The 12,503-nt window shown below is 42.1% G+C and overlaps 1 protein-coding gene across 3 annotated transcripts in view; it reads right to left on the reverse strand.

Moving 5' to 3' along the window:
- The window catches only part of GRAMD1C (GRAM domain containing 1C), an 85,953-nt gene that overhangs the window by 63,759 nt on the left and 9,691 nt on the right, over window positions 1–12,503 (reverse strand). For all 3 annotated transcript variants that reach the window (XM_079763280.1, XM_079763281.1, XM_079763279.1), the window contains exon 3: window positions 3,100–3,184. In XM_079763280.1, the coding sequence (XP_079619406.1) occupies window positions 3,100–3,184 (85 nt within the window). The remainder of the gene's footprint in view (window positions 1–3,099; window positions 3,185–12,503) is intronic.

Below are 12,503 nucleotides of genomic sequence, written 5' to 3' on the forward strand. Positions count from 1 at the left end.
AGTATATAAATAAATCCTCAACCTCCTTCTTAATTAAAGAAATGCATATTTAAACAATGACTATGTACCATTTCTATCTACTAAATCTTGCTAAAGCAAAGTTCCTGAGGTATGGCAAAACAGGTACTTAGAAACACTGCTGATGAGAATAAACACTGGTACAACCCTTTTGGAGGATAACTTGGCAACAGTAAACTTTTTAAATGTTCATTACCTTTTTGCCACAATTCCACTTTATGGAATTTATCCTACAATGTGTGCACATGTGTGATAAAACAAATGTAAAAGAAGGTTCAAGGTAACATTAGTGGTAATAGTAAAAGACAGGAGCCAATAAAAATTCCATCAAAAGGGGATTTGTCAAATAAATTATGGTACAAACATTCATACTGAATATTAAGCAACCATTAAAAGAATAAAGTGGATCTATAAGCAGTGCTAATAGAAAGAGCTCTAAACAAGATTCAAACAGTAAGCACAGTGTGCTCCCATTTAAGTTCTCTTAGGAATATATGTATATTCCCCTGGGAATATAAACAGAAAATATCTGAAAATATACATAAGAAATTACTAAAGGTATTTATCCCCCAAGAAGAAGGTTGGAGTGATCTTCATTGGAAGGGCCACTCACCTTCATTATATGCCCTCTTGTAGAATTCGAACATTTTATTATGAGAAAGTATTACTTTTAAATGTTCTTAAAAGTTGCTTTAATTCATTGTTATGATTTTTTAAATACTGGGCTTTAAAGTACTTAGCTATCTAGAAATTCAGTTATATTGTATTAAGTACTGCAAAAGAGTATCAGAAATCTGAGAAAGTTCAATGGATAAATGGTTAAATAAAATATATACCAAAACTAAAACATAGTTCTATATTTTTATTGTAAAACTAGTGTCCTGGTGCACGAATTTGTGCACATTGAAAGGAAATTAATTAGAAGAAATACTTTAATATCGCTATTTGCCCTTTCTCTATAATAGAAGTGTCAACCAAATTCAAGATCGACAATGACAGATTGAAACACATGCTATTGGTGCCAGCGAGAGCTTTAGTATATGTATCACGCATGCATGAGTCAACTTAGCTTTTTATATCTATACTAACAAAAGGGTAATATGCTAATTAGACCTGGTCAACCGGACATCTTCCGGACATCCAACTTCCTTCTGGACAAAGCCACAGTAGGATCCAAGGCCCTATGGGATCGGGCCTAAACCCACAGTCGGACATCCTGCGAGGGGTCCCAGATTGGAGAGGGTGCAGGCCGGGCTGAGGGACACTGCCCATGCACAAATTTCATGCACCGGGCCTCTAGTATATAGATAAACTTGCTTAATTAGACCTGCTTTCTGACTTAGCTAAACTTTTTCCAACCCAGTGAAGCACCCCAACTTCTCTTTCAGGTAATTGTCAGCAACACAGCAGTAAATATCAACACGAATCAGATTATTATTGTAGATCATGCAGGGAGAACAAAGGTTAAAATATTTAACTGCAGCAGTGTTTGACTATATTCTGCGCAGTGAGAAAACCTGAAGTTATTTTCAATGTCCACCATTTTCTACTTCTTTTCAGTGGGGTCAAGTTTCTAAGCTTTCTAAATCTCCATTTTCTGGCTAATGAAAAGAAAATAGGATTCCACCAAGTCTCCTATCTACCTACTCCAGGACTTCTGTGAGGATCAAATAAGATGAGGCACGGGGAAACGCTTCACAGACATTTGGTTCAACTGTAAAATGTTTGCACCTGGCTATAAAGCAAGTCGTGTTGCTGGGCTGAAGAAACTCCAAGGAGGCTAGTCACTAGAGAGAGGAAACCAGGCGTTGCTATGTGATGTCATTACCCAGCGCCCACAGCAACCGTTTCAAGGCTGGGCTGGGCTGTGGGCCACACTTTGCGCCATGAGGTCTTGGCAGCATTGGCTGTGATTTGATGGGGTGTCGCTCTGGTGTGGTGGTGGGGCCTGTGTCCCACTTGGGGAAAGCTGAGTGCTGGTTTGTTGGCGCCAGGTCCATGGTGCCATTTATTTTTAAATGGCCAGTGCGTGTCATGGCAGCTCCTGCATTGAGCATCTGCCTCCTTGTGGTCAGTGCACATCATAGCTACCGATCAGATGGACGGACTTAGCCTCTTATATATATAGATATCTATATTAAGTTTATATTAAAAATAATGGCTCTTTCTCTCCCTGTGCACACATGCACAGAGGAAAAGCTATGTTAGGACACAGTGAGTAGGCAGCCATATGCAAGTCAGGAAGAGAGCTCTCACCAGAAAGTGACCTTGATAGCACCTTAATCTTAGACTTCTAGCCTCCAGAACCAGGTCTTCACCATCCTCTGACAGAGCATTCAGCCCGCAATTTCTTCAACCTTTATTCTGTCTTCTACACTCCTACCAGAATGATCTTGAAAGCTAGCAAAACTTGCCCAGCCAGCGTGGCTCAGTAGTTGAGCATTAACCTATGAACCAGGAGGTCACAGTTTGATACCAGGTCAGGGCACATGCCCAGGTTGCTCACTTGATCCCCAGTGTGGGGCGTGCATGCAGGAGGCAGCCGATCAATGATTCTCTCTCATCATTGATATTTCTATCTCTTCCTCTCCCTTCCTCTCGGAAATAAAAATAAATAAATAACGCACTTTTGTAAGAAAAATGACTAAAATCTGTTCCTAAAACATCTATCTGAAATATTACACGAATAATGACATAGCCCCAGAAAATTTTATAAAATTGCTCTACAACCTGTTAAGGAGTTATCTTTTATTTGGGGAAAGATAATATATATTGAACATCAAATTTAAATTTTTCTTACAAAACCATTTGAAAGAAGCACCAGTAGAAACTGTGACAAATCATTTCCCCTTAGTTCTATTTTCTTAGCCATTATTTAATATTTTTATAAGTCAAAGATCACCCCTCCTCAAATTACGACTTAGTTTTACATTGTGTAATTATGAATAACATGCTGCTTATATTGAAAAACATTTTCTGTCTAGCACAAAAGCTGGAATTTTCTAGAGTATTGTCACTCATCAGTTCTATTTTGATAATGAGGTAGTAAAGTGGTTTTCTGCAAATTCCTGTATTTCTTACCTGCTATCAGCTTCTCTGTATCAGGTAGTTGTGTGAACTGTCTTCTGTATTCCTCATTCCTGTCTTTATAGGTGGAACTTGAAATCTGTAACAATGAAAAGATTAAATTTTTGTTTAATTATACTTATTAAAGGAACTGAAATGTAGCATCTTAGAAATAAATTTTAAATAGACTTTAAAATAATATGCTTTTGATGCAACATTTTGTATGTCTTCATATGAAAAACCACATAAATAAACATTTCAAAAACACCAAAAGGAAGTAAAGGAAGTTACCAGCATGATGAAGTGAAAAGTTTGGCAAATCCTCTTTGCAAAAGCAAATTGATAGCTGGGAAAAATACTGTCAAAAAACAATCACCTCAGTCCTGGCAGTGTGACTCGATTGGAGCGTGGCCCGTTGCACCAAAGGGTTGAGGGTTAAGTTTCCTGGACACACAACCAGGTTGTGTGTTCGATCCCCACACAACCAGGTTGTGTGTTCGATCCCCAATCAGTCGTGCAGGAGGCAACCAATTGATATTTCTTTTACGTTGATCTCTCTCTCTATCTATCTATCTATCTATCTATCTATCTATCTATCTCAAAATCAGTGGAAACATATCCCCCAGTGATGATTAAAAAAACAAAACAATCACTTCAAATTACTGGAAGTTTGACCAAATGCATACAATAAGCTGAAAAATATTTGTTCATGAAAATCTACTGAACTTGGAAATACTAGTAGTAGAGGTCTGGGGCACTGTTTCCTTAGCCAGCTCCCATTACTCTTCCTACCCTCTCAGTTAAGTCAGTGTGGTAGTTCTCTGAGGGTAGAACAGGTCATGAAAACTAGCAGCTTTGCTGAGAGAATGGATTGAGTTGATTCTGAGTGAAAAGCAGAAAACCTAGGCCCAAAAGTGCAAAGGAAAACTCTGAAGCTATCAAAGTGAATGTAGATTGTAGATCCAGACCCCAAACTATCCACACATTCCTGGCTAGACTCATAATAAGCCTCAGGGGAACATAAAAAATTAGGCACACTTGAAAATGGTCTGAACTTTGAATGCTTTCCCCAATCTACACATAAATCTGTCAGCAGGAATAAAAAACAACACCTATTACTGGCTCTATGTATTTGAGCACAATTTTTGACCAATCATTGACTGGCAAAAAGGGTGACTCCTGGAAAGTCATCTTTAAATAAAAACAACAATAATAAACAGGGCAGAGACATTTGTTGCCACATGCCACAGGACAAACTGATTTCACAGATATATTCTAGGTAAGTTATTAAACGAAAATCAGCAATGATAAGCTTTAGGAGCAGAAAAGAAGCAATCAGAATCCAGAGTTGCTACAATATATTATCTAAATTGTACAATTATAAAAAAAAGTATAAAACATACAAAAGAAAACAGAAAAATGTGGTTCATAATAAGGAAAGAAAAAAGCAAGCAATTGGCTCTTTTAGGGTCCCCATATACTAGATTTAGCAGACAAAGACATCAAAGCAGTTATTATAAATATGTTCAAAGAACTAAAGAGAACATGCTTAAAGAATTAAAGGAAAGTATGACAACAATGACTCAACAAGTAGATAATTTCTACAAATAAATTTTTTAAATATATTTTTATTGATTTGAGAGAGAAAGGGAGAGGAGAGAGAGACAGCAACATCAATGATGAGAGAATCATTGATCGGCTGCATCCTGCATGCCCCCTACTGGGAATCAAGCCCGGAACCCGGGCTTGTGCCCTGACCAGGAATTGAACTGTGACCTCATAGTTCATAGGTTAACACTTAACCTCTGAGCCACACCAGTCAGGCAATAAAAAATGTTTGAAATTTTTAATTTTTTTAATAATATGTTTTTATTGATTTCAGAGAGGTAGGGAGAGGGAGAGAGAGATAGAAACAGCAATGTGAGAGAGACACATCAATTGGCTGTCTCCCAACCAGGGCCAGGGATCAAACCTGCAACCCAGGTACAAGCCTTTGACCAGGAATCAAACCCTCAACCCTTCAGTGCATGGGCCATCACTCAAACCACTTAGCAACACCAGTCTGGGCTATATTTTTAATCAAAATGAATTAAAATGATATCCTAAATTATGCTATACACCTGAAACTAATCCTATCTAATAACGGAGTAATATGCAAATAAACATCACTCCGCTACGCCCACGATTGGGCAGCGGGAGGCTGGGGGGCGGGACTCGGGGTGGCCTATCCAGCCATTGAGAGGTGCAGGGGGCGGGACTCACGAGTCCCGCCCCCTGCACCTCTCAATGGCTGGATCCTTTGCTGCTGAGGGGAGACCCCTCAGCGTTCGCGGGTCTGAGCAATGGTGGCGGATGGGGGCGGGTCCGGGCGCCGCCGCCACCGCCCCCGAGAGACCCCGCCGCTGCCGCCGCCGCTGCCCCCGGAGAGACCCCGCCCCCGCCACTGCTGCCGCCACCACCACCACCGCCCCCAGAGAGACCCCGCCCCCGCTGCTGCTGCCGCCGCCGGGCGGGGTCTCTCCGGGGGCGGCGGCAGCCCATCAGCGTTTGCGGGTCTGGAGCGGCAGTGCCTGGACCCGCCTCCATACTCCTGCACTGGGGGAGGGCCTGGTCAGCAGCCACCGAGGCTGCTTCAAGGGCCAAAGAGGGAGGCAGGGCCAGACCTCAGCAGCTGCAGCTGCTGCGGGGCCAGGGAGCCAAGCAGGGCTGGACAGGCAACCTCAGGGTGGGCCTGGGGGTAGGTCCAGCAGTGCAGCTTGACAGCAGACAGCAGGGCCTGCTTGGTGGTAGCTGTCGGCGACCCACAACAGGCAAGTGGGCCTGCAGGCAGCACCCAGCAGGGCTTGCTTGCCCATCGCTATAGTGTGGAGCAGGCAAGCCCCGCAGAGAGCAGAGAACCACAGGGAGTGGGCCTAAGCCATCAGCAGGACATGCCCTGAGGGCTCTCGGATTGGAGAGGGTACAGGTCGGGCTGAGGGACCCCCCGTGCATGAATTTCATGCACCGGGCCTCTAGTATAAAATAATATGGAGTGCACACTGTAATTGAATTTTTAACCTTTTGCACTTGGATGTCGAGATTAAAATTACTCTTTGAATGTATCAATAATTTGAAATATAAAAAAATCCAAAAAAAAAGTTTGTATGAAAAGAAACCAGTTTTTTATTCTACTGCTGCGCTTTGTAAAATCTGGGGTATTTAAAAAATTAAATCCCGAGTAGAATAAAGGAATCGAGAAAAAAGCAAGCGAGTGCAAAGGGTTAAAAAAATTTTAAATGGTATCCTAAAAAATATTTGACTCATAAGGAGAGAAGTAAAAGGGGAAAAGAAGAAAAAAAAAGATATGAAACATTGAGAAAACAAATAGCAAAATGGCTACCCATGAATACAACCATATTATAACTACAGTAAATATAAATGGACTAAACACAGAGACTGACAAACTGGATAAAAACAGACCCAACTATATGCTGTGTACAAAAGACACACCTTAAATCCAAAAGGGGTGGTGGGGCAGGGACTGGCTGCAGGGGGCTAATGGGGAGGAAAGAAGAACATATGTAATACTTTCAACAATAAATAATTATTTTAAAAAAAAACACAAAGAAAGTGAAAGGATGGAAAAAGATATACCATACAAACAATAACCCTAAGAGAACATAAGTGATTATATTACTATCTGCTGAAATAGACTTTAAGACAAAAAAATATTAATAGACACTAAGATATTTCCTTCATAATTAAAAGATCAATATATGAGAAAGATACAATTTTAAATGTATACATAACAAACAGCAAAGCCTCCAAAAATAGGAAGCAAAAACTGACAACACAATTGGAAAACAGACCATTCAACATAAGTTAGATATACTATTAAGCCATTCTCAATAACTGATAGAATGATTAGACAGAAAGCCAGCAAGGATAAAAAAGACTTTAACAACAGTATCTAGCCATTTACAACAGCTATGTTGAAGGCGTTATGCTAAGTGAAATAAGCCACACAAAGAAAGACAAACACTAGGTAGTATCACTTTACTATGGAACCTAAATAAAAAGAGAAACCCATAGAAACAGAGTAGAAAGTGGTTGCCAGGGGCTTGGGAGTAAAGATAATGAGAAATTGGTAAAGGGGTACAAAAGTTCATCTATAACATGAATGAGGTCTGAGGAACTAATGTAGGATATGATGACTATAGTTGATAACACTGTACTGTGTAACTGATGTTGACATTTTCTAGGAAAGAACTTAATAGTGTCCCAAACAAAATTAATATGTAAGGTGATGCATGTGTTAATTAACTAAGTGGGAGGCATTCTTTCACAATGTGTGTGCATATCAAATCCTCACAACATATACTTTAAATAGTTCACAAGTTTGTCAATTATATTATCTATACTAATAAAAGGGTAATATGCTAATGGGACGGGGAGACCTTCCGAATGTCCTTCGGGACAAATCCATGGTGGCGGGGCAGAAGAAGGGGTGGTTAGGGGTGATCAAGCCAGTAGGGGAGGGCAGTTGGAGGTGATCAGGCTGGCATGGGAGGGTATTTGGGGGCCAGCAGGCCAGCGGGTGGGGGGGGCAGGTGGGGGTGAGCAGGCCAGCATGGGGGACAGTTGGGGGCAAGAAGGCCAGCAGAGGGGGCAGTTGGGTGTGAGCAGGCCAGCAGGGGGTGGTCAGTTGGGAGTGAGCAGGCTGGCAGGGGGTGGCAGTTGGGGGCAAGCAGGCCAACGGAGGGGCAGTTGGGGGCAAGAAGGTCAGCAGGGGGGGTCAGTTGGGGGCGAGCAGGCCAATGGAGGGGCAGTTGGGGGCAAGAAGTTCAGCAGGGGGGGTCAGTTGGGGGCGAGCAGGCTGGCAGGGGGGCAGTTGGGGGCAATCAGGATGGCAGGGGGGGCAGTTGGAGGTGATAAGGCCAGCAGGGGGGCAGTTAGGGGTGATCAGGCAAGCAGGTAGGTGAGTGGTTAGGAGCCAGCGGTCCCGGATTGTGAGAGGGATGTCCCAGATTAGAGAGGGTGCAGGCCAGGCTGGGGGACAGCCCCCCCCCATGCACGAATTTTGTGCACCAGGCCACTACTCTCTATATATAAAAGGCTAATATGCAAAGTGTCCCCTCAGGAGTTCAACTGTGAGACTGGGAGTTCGATCACTCGCTATGATGTGCACTGACCACCAGGGGGCGGCACAAAACATGGCGACCAGCGGCGATGGCAGCGGGGCTCTGAGGGCGTGAGGAAAGAAGGAGGTGGGGAGGCGGGGAGGCAGGGAGGCGAGGAACCTGATTGGCCCTGATCATTGGCCAGGCCTAGGGACCCTACCCATGCATGAATTTCATGCACTGGGCCTCTAGTATGTCAATAAAACTGAGAGGAGGGGAAGAAACATTATCCACCAACTATACCTGCCACTTATAAAACACTTCACTCAACCACTGCGGAATCTGCACTTTTTTTCAAGTACACACAGAACATTCTCCAAAATATACAATATGCTAGGTCACAAAACAAGTTTCAATTAATTTAAAAGGATTGAAACCATACAAAGTATGTTTTCTGTCAAAATAGCCTGGTATTATCACAAGAACAGGCATAGAGAACAATGGAACAAAACAGAGACCCCAGAAATTGACTCACACCATTATGGTTAATTAATATTTGACAAAGGAAGCAAGAACATACAATAGTGTAAATACAATCACTTCAAGAAATGATTTTGGGAAAATTGGATAGACACATGCTAAAAAAATGAAACTAGACCACCGACTTACACCATACACAAGAATAAACTCAAAATGCATAAAGGACTTAAATGCAAGCCATGAAACCATAAAAATCCTAGAAGAAAACATAGGCAGTAAAATCTCAGACATCTCACAGATACATCCCCTAAGGCCGTGGTCAGCAAACTGCGGCTCACGAGCCACATGCGGCTCTTTGGCCCCTTGAGTGTGGCTCTGCCACAAAATACCACGGCCTGGGCAAGTCTATTTTGAAGAAGTGGTGTTAGAAGTTTAAGTTTAAAAAATTTGGCTCTCAAAAGAAATTTCAATCGTTGTACTGTTGATATTTGGCTCTGTTGACTAATGAGTTTGCCAACCACTGCCCTACAGGCAAGGGAAACAAAGGAAAAAATAAACAAATGGGAGTACATCAAACTAAAAAGCTTCTGCACTGCAAAAGAAACCATCAACAAAATGAAAAGGAAACCCCTACATGGGAGAACATATTCGCCAGTGATATATATGATAAGCAGTTAATTTCCAAAATATATAAAGAACCTATACAACTCAACACCAGGAAGACAAACAATCCAATTAAAAAACAGGCAAAGAACCTGAACAGACACTTCTCCAAAGAGGACATACAGATGGCCAATAGACATATAAAAAATGCTCAGCATCACTAGTCATCAGAGAGATGCAAATTAAAGTGACAATGAGATATTACCTCACACCTGCTAGAATGGCTACCATCAGTAAGTCAACAAACAAGTGCTGGCAATGATGTGGAGGAAAAGGAACCCTAGGACATTGCTGTTGGAAATGCAGCCTGGTGCAGCCACTGTGAAAAATAGTATGGAGTTTCTTCAAAAAATTAATAATGGAACTTCCTTTTGACCCAGTGATCCCACTTCTGGATATACACCCTAAGATTCCCAAAACACCAATCAGAAAGAATACATGCACCCCTATGTTCATACCAGTAGCTGCGTTATTTACAACAGCCAAGATCTGGAAACAGTTCAAGTGCCTATCAGTAGATGAGTGGATAAAAAACTGTGGTATACAAAACCAAGATGGCGGCATAGGTAAACAACTAAACTGTTGCCTTGCACAACAATTTCAAAACTACAACTAAAAGACAAAACATCTATTACCCAAAACCACGGGAAAGCTGGCTGAGTGGAAGTTCTACAACTAGAAGGAAAGAGAAAAGAGCATTGAGACGTGCACAAGCGCTGAAAAGCTGAGGTATGGAGGTGTGCAAATCCGCGAATCGGGCTGGTGGCGGGTGATTGGATGTGCTGCTTTTTTTCAACCTGAAAGGAGACAAGCTCCCGATTACTCTGAAATCCAGTTTCTGGGGAGACGTGGGAGACCCAAACTCCTACAGGTAGAGGCTGGACTGTCAGCCATCGGGTCGGAAAGTGAGGGTGACTTTCTTGCAGAGGTGCACCCAGCAATCATTGTTTACTGCGTGGGACGCGGGGACTTGGAAACGCAGAGACACAAAGAGATGGCTGACTGGCAGCCATTGCTGTTTACCACGCCCTAGCCTAGTGACGCCCTGAGACTCCGCCCCGCACAACCTGCAAACACACCCAAGCCCCACGCAGCGGCTTTTGCATATAAATGGCCTGCCCTATCGCAGCTTAACCAAATTAACTGCAGCTCCAGTCAGACAGCTCCAAAACCTCCAAACCCCAAGCAAAGAGGAGAAAACTAGTTCTTGCTGTAGCTCCTGCTGGGTGGCCTCAAACAGTAGCTGACCTGCACCCCATTGGAGATCCAGACACTAGTGTATCTAGTGGTCTATGTGAGACGACACCAGATTTCAACTACTCTCATAAGGGACACATTCAAGAGGTAGACTCAGTGAGCACCAAAGCCCCACTGAAACAAGTCCCCATAAGCGTGTCTCCAGCACAGCAATTCTTCCGTTATAGACACAGCGGGTCCTCACAGCCAATTGGCCTGGAGGTCAATTCCTCCCAGTGACACCAACAACAATCAAGACTTAACTACAACAAGGCTGTACACACAGTCCACAAAGGGGTGCACCAAGAGTGTCCACCTCAGGTAACTGGGAGGCTGACCCATTGGACCATATAGGACACCTAGCTCACAAAGCCACCCTACTAACTCAGGGAAGCAGTGAAAATGAGGAGACAAGGAAACAGAGCACAAACGAAAGAAATGGAGGAAAACAAACGACTAGATATAGAGTTCAAAATCATGGTTATAAGGTTTTTCAAGAATTTCCTAGAAAAGGCCGATAAATTTAATGAGCCCCTCGAGGATATGAAAAAGGACCAACTAGAAATTAAACATACACTGACTGAAATAAAAAATATTATACAGAGACCCAACAGCAGTCTAAAGGAACGCAAGAATCAAGTCAAAGATTTGAAATACAAAGAAGCAAAAAACACTCAACCAGAAAGCAAAAAGAAAAAATAATCCAAAAAGTTGAAGATAGTGTAAGAAGCCTCTGGGACAACTTCAAGTGTACCAACATCAGAATTATGGGGGTGCCAGAAGAAGAGAGAGAGCACGATACTAAATACCTATTTAAAGAAATAATGACTGAAAACTTCCCCCACCTGGTGAAAGAAATAGACTTACAAGTCCAGGAAGCGCACAGAACCCCAAACAAAATGAATCCAAAGAGGACCACACCAAGACACATCATAATTAAAATGCCAAGAGCAAAAGACAAAGAGAGAATATTAAAAGCAGCAAGAGAAAAACAGTTAATTACCTACAAGGGAGCACCCATACGATTGTCAGCTGATTTCTCAAGAGAAACTATGCGGGCCAGAAGGGAGTGGCAAGAAATATTCAAAGTGATGAATAGCAAGAACCTACAACCAAGATTACTCTACCCAGCAAAGTTATCATTCAGAATTGAAGGTCAGATCAAGAGCTTCACAGATAAGAAAAAGCTAAAGGAGTTCATCACCACCAAACCAGTATTATATGAAATGCTGAAGGGTATTCTTTAGGAAGAGGAAGAAGAAGAAAAAGGTAAAGATAAAAATTATGAACAACAAATACATATCTATCAACAAGTGAATCTAAAACTCAAGTGAATAAAAATCTGATGAACAGAATAAACTGGTGAATATAATAGAATCAGGGGCATAGAATGGGAGTGGATTGATAATTCTCAGGGGGAAACGGGTATGGGGGGTACGGGAAGAGACTGGACAAAAATCGTACACCTATGGATGAGGACAGTGGCAGGGAGGTAAGGGCAGAGGGTGGAGTGGAAACCGGGTGGAAGGGAGCTATGGGGGGGGAAAAGGGAGAAACAGTTGTAATAATCTGAATAATAAAGTTTTATTAAATTTAAAAAAATAAAAATAAATAAATACTGTCATACATTTACACAATGGAATACTATGCAGCTATAAAAAAGAAGAATCTCTTACCCTTTGCAACAGCATGGATGGACCTGAGAATTATAATGCTAAGCAAAATAAGCCAGTCATAGAAAGATAAATACCATATGATCTCACTTACCTGGGGAATCTAATGAACAAAATAAACTGACAAACAAAACAGAAACAAAGGTATGGATACATGGAACAGACTGACAGCTGTTAGTGGGGGTGCAGGGGAATGACTGGATGAATTAAGGTGAAGGGATTAGCCAAAGAACATATATGCATAATGCATAGATACAGACAACAGTGT

The sequence above is a fragment of the Cnephaeus nilssonii genome (genome assembly GCF_951640355.1).
Source record: "Cnephaeus nilssonii genome assembly, chromosome: 3".
Classification (NCBI taxonomy): domain Eukaryota; kingdom Metazoa; phylum Chordata; class Mammalia; order Chiroptera; family Vespertilionidae; genus Cnephaeus; species Cnephaeus nilssonii.